At 40.9% G+C, this 24,181-nt stretch overlaps 2 protein-coding genes across 7 annotated transcripts; one reads left to right on the plus strand and one right to left on the minus strand.

Moving 5' to 3' along the window:
- Nucleotides 1-1,743: 1,743 nt before the first annotated feature.
- Nucleotides 1,744-6,320, minus strand: LOC133885937 (mitochondrial zinc maintenance protein 1, mitochondrial). Its single transcript, XM_062325710.1, has 2 exons — nt 6,019-6,320; nt 1,744-2,113 (listed from the first exon to the last, which is right to left on the minus strand). The coding sequence occupies exons 1-2, from the start codon at nt 6,263-6,265 to the stop codon at nt 2,037-2,039; spliced, it is 324 nt and encodes a 107-aa protein (XP_062181694.1). The 5' UTR covers nt 6,266-6,320; the 3' UTR covers nt 1,744-2,036.
- Nucleotides 6,321-16,442: 10,122 nt separating this feature from the next.
- Nucleotides 16,443-22,169, plus strand: LOC133885656 (serine/arginine-rich-splicing factor SR34-like). Of its 6 annotated transcripts, none has more exons than XM_062325393.1 (16): nt 16,443-16,575; nt 16,921-17,012; nt 17,751-17,816; nt 18,175-18,249; nt 18,357-18,459; nt 18,543-18,589; nt 18,660-18,717; nt 18,891-18,940; nt 19,143-19,199; nt 19,325-19,464; nt 19,558-19,599; nt 19,888-20,066; nt 20,491-20,527; nt 20,599-20,668; nt 20,750-21,451; nt 21,926-22,169. In XM_062325393.1, the coding sequence occupies exons 2-12, from the start codon at nt 16,926-16,928 to the stop codon at nt 19,967-19,969; spliced, it is 807 nt and encodes a 268-aa protein (XP_062181377.1). In that variant the 5' UTR covers nt 16,443-16,575; nt 16,921-16,925; the 3' UTR covers nt 19,970-20,066; nt 20,491-20,527; nt 20,599-20,668; nt 20,750-21,451; nt 21,926-22,169. The 6 variants fall into 6 exon arrangements, with proteins under 6 accessions (XP_062181377.1, XP_062181378.1, XP_062181373.1 ...); XM_062325394.1 differs by having other exon boundaries at nt 20,599-20,644; XM_062325389.1 differs by lacking the exon at nt 19,888-20,066.
- Nucleotides 22,170-24,181: the final 2,012 nt, after the last annotated feature.

Consider the following 24,181-nt stretch of genomic DNA (forward strand, 5'->3'; position numbering starts at 1 on the left):
GATGGTCCGGTATTCACATGGTTGAACACATCGAAGCATTGTGTCTAGAGGCATTTAACCTCACCAGATGGTTCAGTGCTCAAAGGAGGATACACACTGGAGCATTTCCACCAGAGAAGGTTGCAACCGTTGAAGATCGAAGTTCAACACGCCAGAAGGTCTGGTGATGAAGAGAAGTGCACTAGACAATACACCGAACAATGAACAGTGCAAATACCAAGAAGAAGCATAAGACCCCACCGGATAATCTGGTGATTGATTTGAACACACTGGAGGAAAACACCTGAGTATCGTTGAAAAAGGGGAGAATGCAGTGACCTCACCGGAAGGTCCGGTGCTCTGAAGATGTGTACACCGGAGCATATTTTCTAGAGAGGGTTGCATTGGCTCGGCTGGCTGAGGATAATGCACCGGATGGTCCGTGATGAAGTGATGTGCACCGGAGAAAACATTGGAGCAATTTCCACAGAGAAGATGTTGGCTAGGATGGCTAAGGTATACTCAACAGAAAGTCTGGTGATGAAGATGGAGTATACACCAGAGTGTTCGGGGTTCACAGAGGCTTGAGTGGGGTTCCAACGGCTAGTTTGTGAGAGTGTACTCATCGGATGATCCGGTGTTAGTACTATTGTTCTCACCAGATCATCCGATATTAACAACTTTTTAGAGTTGTTGGGTTAACAGCTAGTGCGCGTATTTGAGGCTATAAATACCCCTCCACTCAGTCATTTGAAGGTGCTGGAGTCTAGAGAAGTTCACACACCTGAGAAGACATCCAAATCACCAAAGTTCTTAAAGTGATCATCCAAGATAATTAAACACAAGATTAGAGAGTGATTAGTGCTTATAGGCCTAGAGAGGGTGTTGCTAGGTGATTGCTGCCTAGAAAGTGGATCAAGGAGTGATCCAACAGTGTACCTCTTGGTACGTTAGCACCTTGGAGTCTTGGTGACTCGCCGGCAAGCTTGTTGACCCTCCAACTTGGTGTGAAGCGGCGGCAAGGTGATTGTGCGAGGACGTGGAGACCCTTGCCTTTGTGGCTCAAGCTCTGAAGTGATCATGGTGGTAAGAAACCGGAAGAGATGCTAGTTGTGAGACCTTGACTTGGTGGCTCATCCGGGTGGAGGCCTTGTCTTTGTGACTCAGTGGCTCAAGAGCCGTGATCGGGTACCGTCCAAGAGCATATCCTTTGTGGAGCTCCAACGTGAACTAGGGGTGAAATTCATGCTATCGATATCATAGAAAAAAATCCTTATGTCGAGTTTGTTTATCTATCTTATTTACGTTCACATTTACTTATTTGCAAATTTATCTCCTTAGATAGGTTGCAAATGCTTTGATCGATAGAGTAGACACACTAGATAAACATAAAGTATATTTAAGATAGGAATTGATAAAGATTTATCTTGTGTTATTTTTAAAACCGAAATAGCTCTAAGTGTCCTAATTCATCCTACTCTTAGGACGTCACTGATCCCTTCACCTACTCTAGTATTTTTCTCTTCCACAAGCACTTGCTTTCAACGTGGTATGGTCGTGTAGCTGTGTGGAGTTGCAGCGACTCACTCCATAGCATTTAATGTATCGACATGCAGAACAACTAGAGAAAAATAGGCATACCTATCCGACGTCATAATGGGTTAAAGGTAGTTAGCTTCATTAAAGATAAATTTATCATAGGGTTTGACACGACCCATTAGTTTGTGTATTTTTACCCCTAGCATATAAAAGAGATATTAAGAATAAATCAACCCAATTCATAAGACAATATATATGATATAGAAGTATTATAAATCTTGTTGTTCTTAATCTAGGTTGATACACGCATATAGGAAACGCGGATCAACGCACCCGTCGTCCGATATATTCAGAATTATTTTCAGGATCATCCCGACAAGAAGTGTGAAACTACTCAATTGACTAGTAATACAATACAAGAAATCCAGTAATACAATACAAGAAATCCATGCAAACTGATCTTATTACTAGCCTGACGATGTTGAGTTTCTGCAATGCTTGTACAGCAAGTGCTTCCCCTATTTTAACTTCGACAGCATCTCCTCGGAAGGAACCTCTAGTGTAGCTCCGGCGTGTACCTTCTCAGGCTTCACAACTGCAAATGAATAATACGAGTTGTCATAACAGACAAGACAGCTAGCTCCTAATGTCAAAAATCAAGAAGGAAAAAAAGCAACAACATAAACAAGAAAGAGAAACAGCCTTTTTTAACATAAAATGTAACGAACTTCCATGGTTCTACCTATATAATCAAATATAAGAACAGATCTAGTTTTAAAGAGTTCACATTCTATTTTATGATAAAGTTAACATGCGTTAGAATAAACACTGCTGGGAGGATAGCCGGACGGCGTCGGCTGCAAGGGAAAGGATTAGAATATAGGTTGGAGAGACATAGAAGGGGATTGAGAACTAAATTGATTTCTCTTGTTTGATTGATCATAGCTGGCACCATGTATATATAGCCGGTAGCCAGTCGGCCTACAAAGTCCTAATTCAAATATAACTCGAACTTACCTCTAATCGTATCTCTAAGTCCTATATGATTTAAACTAACTGATCTCTAATCTTATCTCTAACCGAATCTGATTCAAACTAACAAACCAATCTAACTAATCCTATCTCTTCATGCGCCCATAACATCATGCCTTACTGAGGTACACAGCATAAACTCAAACCATTCGAAAGACTGTTTTAGTGAACCTGGCACCATGTATATATAGCCGGCAGCCAGTCGGCCTACAAAGTCCTAATACAAATATAACTCAAACTTACCTCTAATCTTATCTCTAAGTCCTATACGATTTAAACTAACTGATCTCTAATCTTATCTCTAACCGAATCTGATTCAAACTAACAAACCAATCTAACTAATCCTACCTCTTCATGCGCCCATAACATCATGCCTTACTGAGGTACACAGCATAAACTCAAACCAGTCGAAAGACTGTTTTAGTGAGCCATGAAGCTGTCAGTAATATAGTTCTATAGAGTACAGACAGGCTAATATTACACTGATACCAATATAAGACCAGATTTTCATTAATAGCCCCCTTCAAAGACATGGAGGTGGGCATGACGTGTAGACTGGACCACCTGTGATCAGATACAACAAGCAGTATCAATGTTTCAGGGATTGCTAGTTTGCTACAGCTAAAATAGGGCTAAGGAATACGATGAATCCATCAAGAGATCTCTATTCCCTACACAATTTTTCATCTTCAAAACTCCAAAGGCCACTGCAGGAAAACTGTTGCACATTATGAGAAAATGAAACTCTAAACTGCCGTCACCACATTGGTGATAACAAATTTACGATATCCCATTTGTCACAAGACTAAACAGTACACTCTTTAGAGAAAAGGCTTTGTGTTTTGGGTAAACAAACTGGCACTATATTGAAAACCTGCTTAACCTTGGGTCTCTTCATATTATATGGGACCAATGGTTGGAAACTGATATATTCAAGAAAATGAATGTTCAAAATGCATAAAACATTCAGATGTCCCAAATATGTATTTTTTTATGAAGTATATTCCCAACTAAATTTTTTTTTTCAAGGACAAGAAAACAAATCAACTATTTTATCTTGAGCAGTTATTAAAAGTGTTGTAGTATAACAAGGATTTGTCCTCATCAAGGAATAAAAATATTCATCATTAATTAACTATGGTATACTTCAACTTTCAACTTAATAATTGTCTACCCCATCAAAGTTGTCGGTGACTCGTCAGCCATTAAAAGATTCTCTTCATTTGTCAAATGAATAAGCAGTGACTTCCTTTTTCCCATACGTAGGACAAACTTGCGATATAACAATCGTGTCAAAACTTATACTCAAAAACATGTGGAAGTCCTTGTGGAGTAAGAAGCAGGGAGATACATAACAACTGGATTGAGTTTCGCAGGAAACAAATCTAATGTTTAGGTGGGCATTTTGGTAGTGACATTTTTGGTTAGATGAAAAGGATACTTCGGAAAATGGTGTGACAAATTTTCCTTCAAAATGATGAAAAAATAGAACTTTTCAGCAATAGATGTAAGACTAATGATATGTTATAAATGGCAAAAGGGTCCACGATAATCCTTTCCCACGGAGACTTTCAATGGCCCACTTCTTGTGTTTTGTACATCAAAGACTAAAGGATATATGTGCCACCTAGTTACTTGTTAGTTGGAGAATAGCTTTGTGCATGGTGTCTCAATGGCACATTGGCAGTTGTCCCTTCACTTAAGATCAGTTCAGGAGTCACAAATTCCACTCATTCTGCCATTCATAATTAGTTCATGAGCATAGAGGAAATGGTCTGCTTGAGCACTTGTCCAACCACACAACGCTTATGCAGAAGTTCTAGAGCGAGCTGCAAGCATCACTGCGACCGAGCTCATGCACTGCCATGTGCATGAGAACCACACACACAACATCAGAGTGAGTTGGTGCTGACAACAGTAAGTTATTGGGGACATATCAGGGATTTCCACAAAACATGGTATAGCTACAGAAGAAACTCCACTTAGGTGCTTAATGATGGGTTTTTTGTGCCAAATTCATGCTTCAGTGTAATTAATCTAAACAAATTATAGAATCAGGTTGAAACACCTTTGCCCATACTTTTTTTTGCAGAGCAACACGAGTCAAACCTTTCAAAAAGGCATAGATACAATTGGCCCTTAGATATTTATGTCGAGAAAATCAGCTCAGTGCCATCGTAAATGGCACAATTGGCCCATACATATTTATGTCTAGAGTGTTGTTCTGCCCTCTAAGGCTCGAACCATGCCAAATTGTACAGTCAATTGCTAGGCCTAAGGTGCTGTTCCTTTTTTTGCGGGGCTAGTGTTTACTGTTCAGATGAAGCTAAAAACTGTGTTGAGTTGTACACATGGTGAAGGTCGCGCACAAAACATGTTACATTAGTTTGAATCTAATACTACATCCATCATACTGAAATTTACCAGCCAGAAGTAACAAATAAATCCAGGGCATGACATAGGCAGGCCAATACAGTCATGTGAAGCCCCCATCTATTGCAAGTAATTGTTGCATACCAGATCAATAGATCATTACACATAGAATTGTCAGAGTACTCTAAAATTACTCTAAAATAGTGACTCCTTTACTAATACATCAAAAAAAGAATGCATGTGAAGTCACTCGAGAAGATTCAAAATTCATGTGGCTAAAAAAGTACATAATTTTCATCTAAAGGTACATTATAACAGTTTGTAAATTTGGGTGTAACCAGAAAGAGAAAAAGGCAGCAGACACAAAGCAAAATTTGTGTAACATATGACTAACTAAGCAAACTTGCACTTAAATACCTTTAGTAATTCATGAACACAGTTTCTGCTCGAGAGTCATTAGTTCATTACACTCCATGGTAATAGCAACTCTAATAGGCACTCTCATTTTAAAAAAATTGCTCCCTTTTTTATAGAAATTTTTTTGCTCCTTGTAGACTACCCCAACTTGCTTGGGACAAAGGCTTTATTGTTGTTCTTGTTGTTGTAGCCAAGAGCAGCTCCACTTATATGATTCTATCTGTTTCTGTTTTAAAAATCTCGGGAGTGTTACAATAACCATTCTGCAGTCATATGCAATGCTCTTCTTCATCAATATTCTGCATCATCTTGAATGCTAACTAGTGTAATGATCCATAGGTCCAATTCGTAACTCTCCTGCTGCTAGCATCTACCTCCACTCTGTAACTGCTAAAACCCTCAACCATAACCCAAAACTAGGCTAAACACACAATAAATGTTCAGAAAAGGGGTCTGCTAGGCCCTATACTACGGCGTATACAAGAAACTGGTGCCCCTAGCTGTTACCGCATAATCGCAGGTTAGGCTGCATAATCGGGCAGGTTAAGCCGTATAATCCCTAAGAGATCGGTGACCAAACGAATACCAGCCACCGATTTTTAGAATCAATCTAAGCCCTAGATGACAAGCAGGCGGCAATGAGGTAGTGGTGGTGAGTGGTATCGCATCGAATCGTACCGAAGGATCCGGAGGGTGCGCGCTGGGCCTGGATGATCATGTGTGTGATGAAGTGCGCGGCCTCGCGGGCGTCGGCGAGGGCGCGCGCGGCCTCGTCGGAGCCCGGGGCGATGCCGCGGTGGTCCTCGAAGCGGCGCCGGATCTCAACCGCTGACTCCTGCAGCATCAGCCGGTCACCCGCGAACGTCCGCCGCGCCGCCCGCAGCACCGCCCGGTAGGCGGCCAACCCTTCCGACGCCGCCGCCATTTTCGCGAGCAGAGAGGTCGAGGCGTCTGGTGTCGTGAAAGGAGTGTGCGGTTTCTTTGGTCATCCATGCCGTACTGGCTGAATTTATAAAAATGATAAAATCTAAAAACTATACGTTAATATTTTAATCTTAGGGTATATATACCTTTAAAAATATATAAAATTGCTTGTGAGTTTGAACCAATTTATTTTTTTAGAATTTATTTGAAGCAAAATTATTCATAAATTTTTCTATTTTATAAAAATATGTAGCTAGATCTAATATTACCTTTGAATAATTCTAATTTGCTCATAAAATTTTGTTAAATACCCGATCTGAATTGTATTAACCTGTTTCTTAAATTGCTCGTAGATCCATTCTAATTTTCTTACAAAATTTCAAAAAATTACTTACATAACTATATTTAAGAGGTAGACGAATAGATTAATTTTTTTATCAAATATTTTCTCTATTATTTTGCCATGTATTGAAATTGATCACAGATAAGTATGGTATGCCTATATGTAAAAAAGTCTAAAAATAGAATAAAATGCTTATGTTTATATATTTTTAATTTAAAATAAGTGTATATGCTATAAGTATAAATTATATACGCGCGGTTTTTAAATGTGTAAAAAATAAAAATAAAAAGACTTTTCTTGCCAATTTTATTATAAGAAACCGTCCAAACATTATTCTAATTAATCATTAAATCGATCATTTATCTAATCATGACATCAATGATTAATCAGAATACCACTCCGATAGTTCCGACATGTGTTTTATGCCCAAGATCGGAACACATGCCTTTCTTACATTTAACATCACAATACAGCTCAATAAAGAGCGAGCAATTAACATTAAATTACAGGTTCTTAAGTATAAATAAGTTATTACAATTTACAGCAAAAGAGAGCTAGAGGAGACAAAAGCTGACTCAACTCTTAACCAACAAAAAAAACTACACAGCAGAAGACTAAAAACTATACAACAAAAGGAGGATGGAGTCATATGCCCTTAGGCTCCGTCACAAAAAGCACGACTACAGAGTAGTTGCCTACTCACGTCTGCCACCACCCTCGGTGGGCGTGAAGTAGCCAAAGGCAAACTCCTCCTCGCCAGTAGCACTTGAGAGCTGCGTGAGTACGAAGATATTCGCAAGACTTAATGCATTGGGTGTTATCAAGAATATTGTCACATGGTTAAGTAAAAATCATATGCAAAAGCAAATTGACATAAACATGTGAGCAACTATCTCATACCAAAATTGATATCACTCTATTCTAGAACCACCCACATAAATATACCGATAATAGTAACCATAGTAAACATATATGTGATGATACCATCTTGACATATCCACCATATCATCCCAAGACTCGTAACTCTACGTCCAATGCAGATAGACAGAAGCATGCTTATGACCAAGAATGCGGCAATTCGAATTATTTTTGCATCCTGCAGGGGTACTCTTGAACTCACAAGACTTGAGGACCATACGACTTACATGACCACACAGGTCCATACAAGGGGTACTCATGTCAACCTTTCTCAATAAGCCCCAACCATCTAGATCGTGTACCGCTCGGTGAAGAGCCAACTTTGGTTAACTCCCGGAGCAATCACAAGTGTCTTTACTGGCTTGTCCGCTCACACCGTCGATATTCAGGCCCAAATGATCACAGCTACAGAGGTATTCGGCTTGCCTTACATTATATTGGCATGTTGTGAGCATGGAAAGTGCTAAAGCCAACGGCACCGACAGACGGTGATTAAACGATGCAAGCGGTATACAACACCCGGGCTCCTCCCTCGACTTACCCCAGGGACATCATCCAGGGCAGAAAGTACCCCTAACTCCGTCCACATCTCGTCTCATACTCACCACTCATCTAACCATCAACATCAGAACCCACATTATCATAGTGAGCAATAATAAAACCTATAGCTCACGAGCGATAGAGCATTCCACCACTCGACTTCTACCGGTGACCTTTGCATTGCTAAGCATCTCCGTTAACCTTTGAATTAGACGACATTAAAATAAACCCCGATTATAAGGATATGGATCATCAATATCTAAGACAGAGAATGTAATTCATCAATATAGGTTCTACCCATTTGAAACCTGACCTCTACTCATCATCATGCAAACATACATAAAACATAATTTATCACATTAGACATATATGATCCAAAGTACTAGGAGAAATATGCTTAGATGATTGCTTTGCTGCTCAAGTGATCACCGGATACTGCCCGCACAGCAATCACAAAATTCATGGAGATTAGCATCGCCTTTGACCGCGACCAGTTCACGTGTCATTTCTTCGTTCACTAAATAAGAACATGTGCAATAATGAGCATGAATGAAGTGTAACAAAGTATGCCACAATATGCATAAGATGAAATACCATAAAACTATTCTTTATAATGTATGAAAATATTTTTCCTAGATGGCACTAATCATAACATGAATTGTCAAAGTGGTTTTACAATTTTAGGAGATGATATCAAATAACTGTGATTTCATTAAGCTGATACACATTTATTTAACTAATTAATTATCACAAATTATTTAATGAGTTCCAATATTTTTAACATGTAGTTCAGACTTATATTAAGCTAACACAATTGGTTTCATGATTTTTGGAATCCGAATGAATTAATTATGAATTTTATAAGCTATCATCACAAAAGAAAAATGGCTGATGAATAGTAACCACGGAGTCTCCGCGAAGTTTTGCAGACACTCCACATTGCAGAGTCTCCGCACATTTTTGTGGAGTCTTCGGACAATTTTCTGGAGTCCTCGGAGTTCTGCAGAAAGCACTTATTTGTAGGGAAAACGACCGATTTGATATTGCGAGCTTCTCCGAACCAAAGGAAAATATGTTTGGGATAGTTCATAGAGTCTAGAACTCAATCACCCATCTAGCAACTTGTTTCCTAACTCGAATCTCATCCAAATTCTCTAATTTTCTCCAAAGCTCAAGAACTCAATAATTTTGTAACCCTAGCTCCAAATTCAAAATCTATCCAACCAAAAGACGGATTCTAGCCATGGATGCATAGGGAACTTACCCAAGGTGCTTTATCGAGTTTGGGGACCGTCGGATGGCGAAGTAAATTGAGAAAATCACTCGAGAAGAGGATGAACACCGGTGCTCCCTGTGCTTCAACCAAGAACACCAAAAGAGATTAAAATCGGCTTGAATCCTTCGAGAAACTGAATATGAATTGGATGGATGGGAAGCTTGTGAGCTAGGGATCGCATGAATACCACATGCGTACCTCGGCTTCGCTTTTAGAGAGAGGAATCTTAGGAGAAAGAGAGAGAAAGAGAGAGCTTGAGAGAGAGGGAGAGCAATAGCTTGGCTGCTCGAGTGGAGAGGGAGAGGGCGTGGGGAGTGAGAGAGAGAGAGGGAGCAGGTGGTGCTGCCCATTTGGAGTGGTGGGTGGTGGGCCACATGTGGGCCCATGTGGAATAGAAAGGAGGTTTGTTTTAACTAGGCCCATGTGGAATAGAAAGGAGGTCCATTTTAACTGCGAATTCAGTTCTTTTCTCTCCTGAATTTCTTTCTCTCGCCCGAATGACTTTTAAATAAAGTGCTCTACTGTACCAAAATAAATTGCTCAAAATTAAGCATGATGCTAATGATGCATGATTAGACTTAATCACGTGATTACGGATTTTGGGACATGACAGACCTCCCCGCATTAGAAGAATCTCATCTCAAGATTCGGTACGAGTCGGGGTGAGTACGTTGACTCTAGGAACTTCATGGTTTGCGCAGTAACAGAAAGATTTGAGGAATACCCACTTGCCATGCTGTGAGGAATAATAGTAAAGTAACTCAGGATAATCAGCACGAAGCCGATCTTCACGCTCCCACGTAGATTCATCCTCAGAGTGATTACTCCATTGACCCTTAAGGAACTTAATAGATTTGCATCGTGTCTTCCATTTGGCTTCATCAAGAATGCGAACTGGATGCTCACAGTAAGATAGGTCCGGTTGCAATTCTTGAATTGCCACATCAATGATTTCGGTCGGGACTCGAAGACATTTCTTCAGTTGCGACACGTGGAAAACATTATGTATGATGGAGAGAGATGAAGGTAGCTCCAGCTGGTAAACCACCTCACCACACCGGTTAATAATCTGAAAAGGGCCAACATAACGGGGTGCTAACTTTCCCTTCATCATAAAATGCTGCATTTCTCTAAGAGGAGACATCTTAAGATAGACAAAATCTCCAATCTTGAACTCCAGCTAACGCTGACGACGGTCAGCATAGCTCTTCTGACGAGACTGAGCTGTGAGTAGATGCTGGCGAATGGTTAGGACATGCTCTTCTGCCTCTTTGATCAAATTCGGGCCTAGGAAAACTCTTTCGCTAGACTCGGACCAATTCAACGGCACTCGACATCTTTGACCATATAGAGCTTCAAATGGTGACATCTTAATGCTCGATTGATAACTGTTGTTTGAGGAAAATTTGGCGAATGGTAAGCATATGTCCCACTTCTTCCCATAAGTGAGAACACACGCTCAGAACATATCTTCTAGAATTTGGTTCACCCTCTCAGTTTGACCCTCGGTTTGAGGATGATAAGCGGTGCTATAGAAGAGCTCGGTTCTCATAGCTTCATGAAGGATCCTCCAGCGATGAGAGGTAAATTGAGTGCCTCGGTTAGAAATGATCTTCTTCGGAATCCCATGGAGGCAAACAATCCGAGTGAGATACAGCTCAGCATAGTCCTTGACACTGTATCGAGTCTTCATCGGGAGGAAATATGCTAACTTTGTGAGTCGATCAACGATGACCCAGATCGAGTCATACCCTTGAGGGGTCTTTGGCAATCCAATTTCTTCCCACTTCCAGAAGGGAGTGGGCAAAGGCTGAAGTGTACCACCCAGCTTGAGATGTTCGGCCTTCACCCTACGGTAGACATCGCACTCGGCTACATATCGAGTGACTTCTCACTTCATGCGAGTCCACCAGAACTTGGGCTTGAGGTATTGATACATTTTTGTGTTCCCAGGATGAATGGATAGCAATGAGTCATGAGCTTTATCCAGAATTTTCTTCCTCAATGCATTGACTCTCGGAACCACTAGCCGGTTCCCAAATCACAAGACACCTTGCTCATCCTTAGAGAAATAGATAGCCTTGCCTTCCTTCATTTTGTCTCGGATTCGAGCCATGCCCTTGTCATTCTTTTGATCTTATTTGATTTCATCCAGGAGGGAGGATTTTATCTCTAAATTTGCAAGAAATCCCTCTGGAACCATCTCGAGTCCAAGCCATCAAAAATCATCACAAAGTTTGGTATTCCCAAGCTTGACCATAATGCAATTGCATCGAGCCTTTTGATTCAGTGCATTCACGACCATATTCACCTTGCCAGGATGATAATGTACTTCCAGCTCATAATCCTTGATCAACTCGAGCCATATTCACTGTCTCATATTCAGATCGACTTGAGTGAAGATGTATTTGAGACTTTTGTGATCTGTATAGATACGACACAAATTTCCTAGCAGATAGTGGTGCCAAATCTTCAAGGCATGCACAACTATCGCAAGCTCTAAATCATGGGTTGGGTAGTCCTCGTCATGACGCTTCAACTGACGTGAGGCGTAAGCCATAACTCTGACCACTTTAGGCTGAGCGAGAACAGGAGCGGTCGTGAGTAGTTTCTTTAAGGTTTGGAAAGCTGACTCACATTCACTTGACCACTCGAATACGTTGCCTTGAATCGATAAGGTTAAAAGCCCCAGTCAGGAAGCTGCCTCACTCACAACTCCCGTGCACGCAGATAACATCTTCTACTATCTCTGTTGCATAGTAGAAACTAGTACTAAAGATGCATTTCTATTTCTACGCGCCAACGACTCCAATCATCCAGCAACTAGGCACCAGGAACCATCCAACCAGGCACCAAACATGCAAGAACCAGGCGATTCTATCCCTGCGCCTCTAGCGGACCCTATACGACATCATCTCGCGATCACGAAGAGCACTCGAGGTCGCCGGGAGCATCCGGGCGCGCGGAGACCGAATCTAAGCGGCGGCTAGCAAATCCAAAGCTTGTACAGGATTTGGGAGCCATCGATAGGAGGAGTTCACCGGAAGAGATAGACGAGGAGACAACCACCACCACTAAAGATGTCCAAATGGGCCGTGCCTATTGAGCCGGCCCGAGGCACGGCACTGTAGGCACGGCCCAGGCACAGCACGGCCTGAGTCGAGATGGGCCGGGCCGGCACGGCAGGAGGCCACGGGCCGTGCCTGGGCCGAGCGCGTGGCACGGCGTGCCAGCATGACACGGCTCGGCCGAGTCGGGCCGGCCCGAGCATGGCCCGGGCACGAGGCGGTCTAGGAGGCACGGCCGGGCCAGGCCGGCACGGCACGGCCTGGGCACGTGACGGCCCAGCATGGCACGGCACGACACGGCACGGCCTAGCGCGCAGGGCACAGCCCGGCCGGCACAAGGGGGCACGCGGGTTAACGGGTTAAACGGGCCCCATTAACCCGATATTTTTGAATTTTATAGCCGTTTTATGACCGTTTGGTGCTCCAAAAAAATTTGAAAAAAATTGCAAAAATCACTATTTTTCACCTATAAATAGAGGAGCACCCTGTCCTTCCATTCCACACAAGCAACACCATTTTCTCTCTTGTTTCCTCCTCTCATTCTTGTCTCAAAGTTCTTGAGAATTAGCAATAATTTGGCAAAATTAGTTTGAATTGTTGCAAAAAAATCCGAGCAATTCCAAAACCTTCATCCTGCTGACTTGTTGTCTTGAAGTTGAAGAAATCTTTGTGATTTTTTTGCATCGTTGTTGAGTCTTATTTTATTATTAGTTTTATTACTTGATTATTTCTAACTCTGAATATTTGCAATTTTTGTAGTGTCATTCGACATTGATCATGGATGCCGGTGATCATGATACATCCATAGATCATGATTTTTTTTCTCTAAGGACTCACAGGGGACTACGACCCCTTTGGTACCAGTGCTGCAGGTGATGATGGACCCGACGGTGAACCTCCGGTTGGTTCACATGCAGGTGATGCAGCAGCAGTTCCAGCATCAGGCTCTACAAGTGCACACACATTAGCAAGCACCGGGTCTAAAAGATCAAGAGCCGGTACTTCCGAAGTTTGGCAAGACTTTGAAAAGTTCTACAAAGAGGAAGATGGGGTAAGTGTCAGGTATGCTAGGTGTTATATTTGCAAACATGAATTATCTGCAAAGCCCTCGGGTGGAACGGGGCACTTGAAGAGGCACGCCACAAGTTGCAAGCGAAAGAGTGGAGCAGCCATGAAGCAGACGGTGTTGCAGTACAACCCCAATGACTCTGTTCGTCATTGGGAGTACGACTCTGACAATGCTCGAAAAGAGCTATGTCGCTTCATTGCAAGAGCGGATCTACCACTCAATATTGGTGAGTCTGCTGCATTTGAAGATTACATTAAGCAAGCTCATAATCCTAGGTTCACACATATTTCTAGATAGATAACTAGTAGGGATATGGTAAAATACTATAATGCGTGTCGTAGCAAGCTTAAAGAAATGTTGCAAACATGTACATTTTCAGTTACTTTGACCTCGGATATATGGGCAGGTAGGGCAAACGAATAAAATATTTTCTATCACTTTAGATAATACCGGTGCAAATTCTAGAGTAATGGATATTCTTACTCCGTTGTTTAGTACCTATGCTGAATCTTTCTTGTTACATCAACGTTGTGCTTGTCATATTATCAATCTTATAGTAAAATCCGGTTTGAAGAGGTTGTCGCAATACCTAGACGATTTTCGTACTGCAATATCTTTTATAAACGTTTCTAACCAACGAATTGCAGCATATAAATAGAATTGTGTTGCAATGGGTGTGCGTCCACGTAAGTTTGCTCCGGACATGCCAGTGAGATGGAACTTTACTTTCTTGATGCTTAAAAATATTATACCATATAAGAGCACATTTGGTGTGTTTATTCATACACATTACCATCAATATGGGGTTAAACTTTACTCACGAAAGCGCATTGGTATGTTGCTAAAAGGATACTGGAGTTTCTTAAAAAAATTTATGATTCAACTGTGAGTTTATCAGGAGTTTATTATCCAACATCTTGTTTAGTAGTGCATAATATTGTTGAAATTGCTACTCATTTAAACAACTGTGAAAATAATAATCTTGTAAGAGATTGTGTAGTTCCTATGAAATCTAAATTCTTAAAGTATTGGAAAGAAATTCCTTTGTTATACGCTTTTGCCTTTATTTTAGATCCTAGAGCTAAAATTGCAGCTTTCTGTAGAGTTCTCGCAATTCTAAGTGATGCTCTTGGCCACGATTATTCTAATTATTATACTAATGTTCGTTCTAAGTTATTCGAAATTTATAGTAAATATGAAACAAAGTATGGCAGAGTTCGCCTGCAACGACATCCACTAGCACCCACAACAAGTAAGAAGACGACAACGTGTGGGAAAATATTTGGTGCAGGTTCTTCATCAAGAAGTTTAGACTCTTCATCACGATCGTCTACAAGCACGGGAATTCCAATATTCGGAGGGGAGCTAACTACCTTCATCGACAGTGACATTATCAGCCATGAACAAGAAAACTTCAACATACTACAATGGTGGCATGAGCACAAGACGAATTATCCAGTGCTTTTACTGTTAGCGCGAGATTTGTTAACGGTTCCTGTATCTACAGTTTCTTCTAAGGCTACCTTCAGTCTTACTGGAAGGATAATCGAAGAGAGAAGAACAAATCTGTCAAGTGAGATGGTTGAAATACTCACCATAGTAAAGGATTGGGAACAAGCTGAAGCACGAATGCAACACACTGCAGAAAACACTGAGCTTGAAGAATCATTCAAAAATTTGTATCTAGATACTGATGAGAACGTGTAATTTCAAATTTTCTGAGCTAGGTTGTACTTTTTTTCCCTTTGCTAGAAAGGTTTTTAACGAGGCAATCTATCAATAAAAGCTCATTTTTAGAATTAATCATGTGTCCCTATTATTTCTAAGTTTTTTTATTTTATTCATGTTTTTTCTTTATTTTTTTTAAAATAACCCCCACGGCCCCACCCCACCCACCTCTCCTCTCATCTTGACCTATAAATACCATCTCAAGCTCCATGTGATCTCATCGGTCACCCATCTCTCTTTTTCTAGTTGCTAGCCAAGTAGTCAGTAGCCACTTCACATCAAGAATTCAATTCCATATTTTAATTCATGGATCAAGACGTCGAGAACTTACGTGTATGGTCATGGGTGTGACAACATTTTGAAAAGGTTTTTAGAGAAATTAATAGGAAACATGTAAGATTTGCTAAGTGTAATATATGCAGCAATGAATTAGGTGCCAGATCTCCAAATGGAACGAGACACTTGAGGAAGCATATTAAATATTGCAAGCAAAATTCTAGAGTTTCTAATGAAACCATATAATTTTCGGAGCATAATCATATGTTGTACTCTTTTTTTCTTCTAGTAGAAAGGTTTTTAACGAGACAACCAATCAATAAAGCTCTTATATATTTATTTTCTATATTTTTATTGATTTTTTGGAATTTTTTAGCTATTATTTTTGTTTTTCCTATTTTCAGAGTACTAGCGGGCCGAGCGTGCCTCCACCGTGCCGGCCAGGCCCGTCGTGCTGACGGGCCCAGCGTGCCTCCACCATGCCGGCCGAGCCCGTCGTGCCTCCACTGTGCCAACCTGGCCCGTCGTGCCTCCATCGTGCCGGTTGGGCCCGTCGTGCCAAACGGACCCGTCGTGCCTCCACCGTGCCGGCCGGGCCCGTCGTGCCGACCGTGCCGTGGGCCGGCCCGGCACGGCACGGTGAAAGCTGGGTCGTGCCGTGAGCCGACGACTCAGCACGCCAATCGGGCCGTGCCGAGCTGGACCCATGCTGGACCAACCCGATTAGCCCATTTGGTCATCTTTAACCACCACCACCCCCACCCCTGGAGGGAGGAGGACGGAGACGGCAATGGGCAGTTGCACTTTCCCGCAGACCCCCTCGGCCTTTGCGTGTTTTGCGAGATGGCCCCTGAAACAGCTCTACTACCGGGTCCGGGTCCCGGGCCCGCCCAGGTCCAGACCAGCCAAGCCCGTGTAGGGTCCACGGCTGGATCACCCCGCACGAATCATGAAGCGCACGAACCCCTCTCCCTTCATATCTTCGTTCGCTTCTCGCGGCGGCCAGCGCAAACACCTCGCGACGCCCGCCATCGAAGCTTCTCGAAGTCGAGCCCTCCTCCTCTCGTCGTACCTCGCCGCTTCCGAGTCGCAGGTGAGGCCAACCCCTCTCCACCCCGAGAACCTTAGTCTCCGTCGGATTCTGGTGCGCGTCCTGTGCCACTCGTTGATACCGCACTTTTGCGAGCATTTTGCTCGCCTCGGCGCGCAGGATGCGGTATCTTCCTGGGTAGGATTGCTCGTTTTTACTGGTATGCAACTGATTTCGTTGTGCTGGGTTGGATAGCGTAGGGTTTTTGGGATGCTACGCCTGTTTGTTTTGTTTCACTAGGGTTATATGGATGAATGTTTGAAATTGGCTAGTGCCCTTCTCGTTTTATTCCTTACAATTTGTATGGGTTTATTCGTGCTGCTGGCTAATTTGATCTTGTTCCTGCAGGAACGATGACCCGGCGGAACAGCTGCACGATCTACGTGGGCAATCTCCCAGGCGACATCCGTGAGAGGGAAGTAGAGGATCTCTTCTACAAGGTGAGCAGTTGACTGGATTGGGTTAACTGATACCGTTTGGCCCAATTTGCATTGCTTCTTCTCTGTTAAGAGAATGCTAGATCAGAGGGAAGGTTGTTGTGGTGTAGTCAAGCCTGCAATTTGCTTTTAAGAAAAGTTGACCACGAGGAGGCTTTGTCTTAAGAGAGGGGAATACTGAACCTTTAGGGAGGTACTCACATGACCTGCGAGCACCTGGGTTCGAGCCCGGGTGGGTGGCCTCTCAACTAGAGGCTCTACCAACTAAGCTATTGCCCGGTTCTCTGAAATTTGCTTTAAGAGTACCATATGGAGATTAGGGGTGTTGTTACTTGTTAGGAAAAGATTTTTTTTTCTTGGCTTAGTGTTGTTGAAGTGAAAGAGGTGCCTATGTGCAATGTTGGGGTTGTTCATATTGGCGTTCGTCTTACAATAAGAACTATTGAGAGTACTATAACTACAGTTGTGTGCATCAAACAGAGTTTTTTTTATTGCGTTTTTACTTCGAGTCATAACATAATTAAGGTTTGTTGAATATATTGGTGATGCTTGGAAGTTCAGTTCAGTGTGAACTTCACTGTCAGTTGTGTTTGCCTTTTATCGTCATCTTTTGTGGGTGGGTCTCCAGGAGACAAGACAGTGTGGAATTGCAGATTGCTAATTTTTGTTGGTATCTCTATTTTGGTTAATCAAACGTTCCTGGATGTTGATTTGTGTTTTCTATTACTTCTGCTTCTGCAGTATGGTCGTATTGTGGATATTGACTTGAAAATTCCTCCAAGGCCTCCTGGTTTTGCTTTTGTTGAGGTAAGGATATTGTTGTCTGCTCGCTGCGAGAATGTTTTTTTCTCATTACGTTTGCATTTAAAATTTGTAGTATGCATTAATTATTTTCATCAATCATCACAAACCATGGATTGAGTGACAAATTTTAGAGAGGTTTTGTGTCTACTTTTAAGGAAACTCAAAGAAGATTACCTGAAATGCTCATTGCCCCTAAACAACATGTCTAATGTACATGACACTAATAACAAATGGAATAAATCATTTTTGCTAAGCACTCTATTAAAGTTAAACAAGGATTGTGTAAATTATTCTCTAAAATCAATAATGTAGAGAGACCTAAAACGGTGGAATACTAACAACAAAGTGATGCTTTTTGCAGTTTGAAGACCCACGTGATGCTGAAGATGCAATTTATGGTCGTGATGGATACGATTTTGATGGCAATAGGTTGCGGGTAGGTGGAACTTATATGCGTACCTGTTTCTTCCATGAGGGATCGCCAGGTTTCAGAGAGCCTGGCTATCTGTGTTTTTCTAATGTTGTTTATAACTTTATATCCAGGTGGAATTAGCTCATGGTGGAAGAGGACCTTCTTTTTTTGATCGATCAAGCAGTTATAGCAGTGTTGGACGACGTGGTGCATTTAGACGTTCTGATTACCGCGGTTAGTATTTTTAACTCCCAAGTTTCACATACTTGAGTGAGAGATTTCCCTGATCTTATTATGTCAATTCATGGATTATGCAGTTATGGTTACTGGATTACCTTCTTCAGCATCATGGCAAGATCTCAAGGTTTGATGAAGATTTGAGCTCATAAACAATTTTCATGCTTCATGAATCTTATTTTTACTTTCATGCGCAGGATCATATGCGGCGAGCTGGTGATGTGTGTTTCTCTGATGTTTACCGTGAGGCTGGAGGTTAGTAGCGAACACTTCTCATTTGCTTTCCTGTCCCCAATGTTAGTGTAAATTTGCAATTAGTTTTTCAGATAACATGACTGTCATTCAAACTGTTTTGCTTTTTAGAAGTCATGTTTCAGTATCTTTTGATGATACTCAGATACTGCTGACATTAACATTTTATGTTGCAGCAACTATTGGAGTAGCTGATTATACCAACTATGAAGATATGAAACGTGCGGTAGGTTTGGATGTGTTTTTTTTGCATCTTGCTTTTTGAAATAGATGTTATGGACCCTGTCATCTGGATGTTCATATTAGAATGGTTGATTAATAACTGAAAACGAGAAACTTCATGAGATGCCCTACTCTTTACATGTTCATGCATGTGCAGAGATTTCCATGTAGATATATACTGACAACTTGTTATCCTTGCATTATAGATAAGGAAGCTTGATGACTCAGAGTTTCGTAATGCATTTTCACGGACATATATCAGGGTATGGCTATCGTATGTACTCCCTGTCCATTTGATTAGTAGTATTGAAAGGCTGCATCTACACATTTGTTTCACCTCATCATGATTGAAGATTTACATGCTCTCATCTAACTTGTGCTTCTACAGGTGCGAGAATATGATTCTAAGCGCAGCCGCTCGCGCTCCAGAGGCAGAAGCCGTAGCCGCTCTAACTCGAGAAGCAGAAGCCGCAGCCACTCTTACACGAGAAGCAGAAGCCGCAGCTATAGCAGTAGTAGGAGTCCGAGGTATGTTAAATTTCGTCAAGCTAAAATGAGTTTATTAGTGCAGCTATAGCAGTAGTAGCAGATCTTCTTATGCATTGTTCTTTGTTGATCCAGATCTAGGTCTACTTCTCAGTCAAAGTCACCTGATAAAGCGAGGTATGAACACTCTTGTTTTTGTAGGGAATGCTGGAATTTGGGAACACTTATGTTATTCAAAACTACATGTCATCCAAAATTTTGATATTTAACAATTGCAAGGAAGAAAAAGCTATGACAAGAATAGATTGAAATTTGCCTTCTGATTTGCACCTTATGGCTTATGTTTGTCAATGCACTTGTTTTCTTAACATGACTTTTGTGTTTCCACTGCATCTGATTATTGAACATGCATATGACTGGATAACTGTCCTTCATCGTTGAAGATTTGCTCTTGTCTTTTACTAGATTTGGGCCATGCGATGATCTGGGGATTGCATTGGTAGGATATTGGAACATTGAGAACCAGATGGTTTGGAACATTGGATAGTTCAGCTGGATTGTGACGCACTATATGACAATGGACTACAACCAGTGATAGGTGCAAGATAGGGCTGGCACTAAACATTTATGGACTGGAGTTTGTGGTATAATCGAAATACTATTGACTTAAGCAGTTCTATTCTTAAATATAACCCTTATCCGCAAATATATAACAACAGCCTTAGTGTTGAGGTTTCATTTAAGAATTATATATTTGCAAAAAGAAATGTTTGGCCCTGTTGGGTCAGATCAATCCGTGGTGACTGCATCTTTTTTAAGACATGTAATATTCCCTTTCTTGAAGACTGAAGGCATGCAATTTCCAAATTTATTTTGAGCTCTGTTATATTCCTAAAAAGGACTGAGTGGTTAGAGATAGGTAGACATCTCATGTGCTCACCCAAACATTTCCCATAATGTTTGTTTTTGCCCATATGTATGTTTGTTATCATATTTGGATCAAACTTAATTCATGCAGCATTACGGAGTAAGAGTAACACATTCTCTTTTTTTTGCAACATTTTTCAGATCGCCATCCAGATCCCAGTCAGCTGCAGCTGCTTCTGTAAGTCTTTGAAACAAGTACTGCTTTGTATTCAACAATATTTTCCATGTGATGATTCAAGTCTTGTGCAGCCCCCTTGTGACAAGTCTGCAAGCAAGAGCCCCACCAGGAGCAGAAGTTTGTCCCGATCTCAAGTCTCCTGTATTTAACATACCCCGAAGCTTTGGCTGCTCATTAGTATGCTAAAACATATGTATTAATTTGGTTTCTGGTTGCTTGCAGGCTAAATCTGAGTGAAATAAAGATGCACTCAAAACCTTCAGAAATTATTTTGGATCTGTGGAGCTCGGACAAAAAGACTACAACATGGATTATGAGCACTCTGTTCTGAGTTAGCATGGGTCAATTAGCATTGCTATTCCATTCCATAAAAAAAAAAAAACCAGTTCAGGTCTTGCCATTCGATAATTCTTCAGGTGTTTGTTATGTTTTACTACGTACCTGCGAGGATGCAAAGTTATCATGTTTCCCTAACTTTGTGCTATGACAGAAGTGATATGAGTTCCACAATCTAGTTGAATTTATCAGTAGTAACTTGAGGTAGTATCTGCGGTGGCATTCAGTTTATATCTGTTTATGCATCCTGCTTGTGCTGGTTGGCCATTAATTTGCCGTCTTTCCTTATGCAGCAATTTTATCCTTGCTGTATCATTCATTGCTGCGTTGTATCATCGTTCAACCATTGGTTTGTTCTATTGTTTCCTTTCGGCTTAGTGCTACAGAATTTGTCTAGGCGTTCCCATGATCTATGTCGGACGAGGATCTACCGAAGTCGCGCGTCATCGCTTATGGTCTACGCGTCAGCAACGAAGTCACCAAGACTTCGGGGATTCAGATCCATCTATGTCCCGTTTTCTGGGTTCAATGGTCTGCGGCCTGGTTTGCCTGCCCGGAAGTTCTCTACGGACCTGTCACAGAAGCAAGGTACACCCTCCGTTTGTATTGGAACATGCTTGCCAGTTCACTGTTAGAAGTTAACTCTCTATCTAATGGGTGCAAACATAATATGATTCAAACAAAATGTTACTGAAATGTTGTGCTTCAGAATTCATCTTGAGCGGTTAGTGATCCTTTAGGGACCCAAATATGCATTTTAGGAGTTTAGAGATGTTTTGAGGATGCTGTGGGACAAGTTTAATGACTGTTAGTGTATTTTACTCTTATATAGGAAGTGCGGTTTAAAACATCACGAGAAAAGCTATTTATGTGAGAAATTTTCATAAAAATTAGACATCTTGTTGCTTGCTATTCACGTGAGTGATCAAAGAGCTCACTCACTTGTACGATGACTTGTAGAAAAAATTCGAAATCGTTAAAACTCAAGATCGACACAATAGATAGAATAGATAGATATGAGTTTCATCCTAATTATTGATTGATATATGTATATTTATACAGGTAGAAGGGGCACCTGTTGGGAAGGCAACCCTTTACCAACAGGTGCCTGGATAGCAACCGCCATGGGCGGATGGTGGCAATGAGATTAACCGCAACACTCTCCCTTGATCGAATTGTTATTTGTATATTGATCAATGAATAACTCCTCTAAAATTCCTGTGGAAAAAATATGAGGAGAGTTGTGATTGTAATATACCATAGAAAAACTCTTTGAAAATCCAGTGAGAAAAATCTTAGGAGAAAATGATATGGCATATATACTTGTATTGATATTGCCTGATTAAAAACCTTATATGAGAAAACTAAAGAGTAAAACTCATAAAGGGAAATGTAGTATGTATGATCTAATTGTCATAAACATGTTATAAAATTAGGATTAACTCCCCCTGAACTCTGCAATTCTCGAAGTCTTCTCATGCCAATTCCACAAATACATTTCTGAAATATAGAAATGGGCAATGACTTAGTGAATAAATATGCTAGATTTTCACATGACTTCGTTTGCAAGATATTTATTTCTCCACTCTTTTGTAGCTCTTGTGGGAAAAATAATTTAGGAGCAATATGCTTTGTCATATTACTCTTTATATAATATGTTTGTATCTGAGCAATACGAGCAATATTATTCTTCGTAGAAAATGGTGGGAGATTCTGATGAATTAATCACACATGATCCTTGAATATGGTTTATCATTCTGCGAAGCCATATATATTCACGAGAGGCTTCATATAGAACTATTATTTTAGAATGATTGGTGGAAGTAGCAACAAGAGTTTGCTTTGATGATTTCTACGAGAAAGCAGTACCACCATATAGGAAAACAAATCCAATTTGTGAACTGGCATTATGAGGATCAGACATATAGCCAGCATCAGTATAACCTATCATGGTCATATCTTGGTTTTTTTTAATAGAACAAACCAAGATCTCTAGTACCGTTTAGATACCTAAGGATTTGTTTTGCATCAACCAAATTCCTCTTAGTTGGAGCAGCACTATATCAAGCTAAAAGATTAATTGCAAATGTAATATCAGGCCTTGTACAATTTGCAAGGTACATAAGTGCTTATATGATACTTAAATATAGGACATCAGGCCCTAATAATTCTTCACCTTGTTTCCTAGGTCGAAATGGATCTTTGTCCATATCCAAGGATCGAACGACCATAGAGGTTTTCGATGGATATGACTTATCCATATTGAACTTCTACAATATCTTTTCAATGTATACAGATTGGTGAATTAATATTCCTAATGGGAGATGCTCAAGTTATAAACCTAAGTAGAATTTGGTCTTGCCCAAATCCTTCATCTCAAACTCCGTCTTTAGATGATTGCTAGCTTCCTTTGTATGTTGTGTGGTTCTAGTAATGTTGAGATCATCAACATAAACTGAGATGATGCAGAATCATGTGAGGGATTTCTTGATGAACACACAAGGACAATCATCGTTGTTAGAGTAACCCTTCAGAAGAAGGAACTCACTTAGTCGATTGTACCACATTCTACTTAACTGTTTCAAGTCATAGAGTGACTTTTGCAACTTTACACAAAACATGTTGCGATTTGCCTTAGGATTCAGAATCTTAAGCCCTTCAGGGACTTTCATGTATATGTCCGAATCAAGTGACCCATATAGATAAGTGGTCACCACATCCATTAATTGCATGGATAAGTCCTTTTGAACCGCCAATGAGATTAAGTATCGTAACATTATTCCACTCGTAATAGGAGAATAGGTTTCATTATAATCGATGCCGGGTCTCTGCGTGAACCCTTGTGCTATAAGCCTCGCTTTGTATCTCACTACCTCATTGTTTTCATTTCTTTTCTGAAGGAAAACCCATTTCGATCCAACGGGAAAAACATTTGGAGGAGTAGGTATTACATATGTAAATACCCCTCTTTTAGCAAGCGATCTCAATTCTGCCTCAATAGCCTTCTTTCATTTGATCCAGTATGAGCGCATGAGGCACTCTTCCATAGTCTTAGGTTCTGGATCTACCTCGAGATTTTTGGCAATATTTGAGGAGAAATAGATATCGACAATTGTAGTCTTACGGTTATAAGATTCTCCTGAATCAATATACTTTGTGGAAATTTCATGTACTTCCTCTAACTCCTCAGGATTTCCCATCACCATAGAGTTAGATTGTTCCGATGTCCCAACACCAAGATTAGTGTGCATAGTTGTGCTGGGTCTTGAATGAAGAGCATCCAATTGGTGTCTATCAACAATAGGTTAATTTTCATTT

The sequence above is a fragment of the Phragmites australis genome, chromosome 11 (assembly GCF_958298935.1).
Source record: "Phragmites australis chromosome 11, lpPhrAust1.1, whole genome shotgun sequence".
NCBI classification, from domain to species: domain Eukaryota; kingdom Viridiplantae; phylum Streptophyta; class Magnoliopsida; order Poales; family Poaceae; genus Phragmites; species Phragmites australis.

Coding starts and splice junctions, on each gene's coding strand:
- LOC133885937 (XM_062325710.1), bottom strand. CDS start 6,265: ATGGCGGCGGCGTCGGAAGGGTTGGCCGCCTACCGGGCGGTGCTGCGG. Junction 2,114..6,018: donor CGCACCCTCCGGATCCTTCG/GTACGATTCGAT, acceptor ATTCATTTGCAG/TTGTGAAGCCTGAGAAGGTA.
- LOC133885656 (XM_062325389.1), top strand. CDS start 16,926: ATGACCCGGCGGAACAGCTGCACGATCTACGTGGGCAATCTCCCAGGC. Junction 19,200..19,324: donor TTTCACGGACATATATCAGG/GTATGGCTATCG, acceptor GTGCTTCTACAG/GTGCGAGAATATGATTCTAA. Junction 19,600..20,490: donor AAGTCACCTGATAAAGCGAG/GTATGAACACTC, acceptor AACATTTTTCAG/ATCGCCATCCAGATCCCAGT.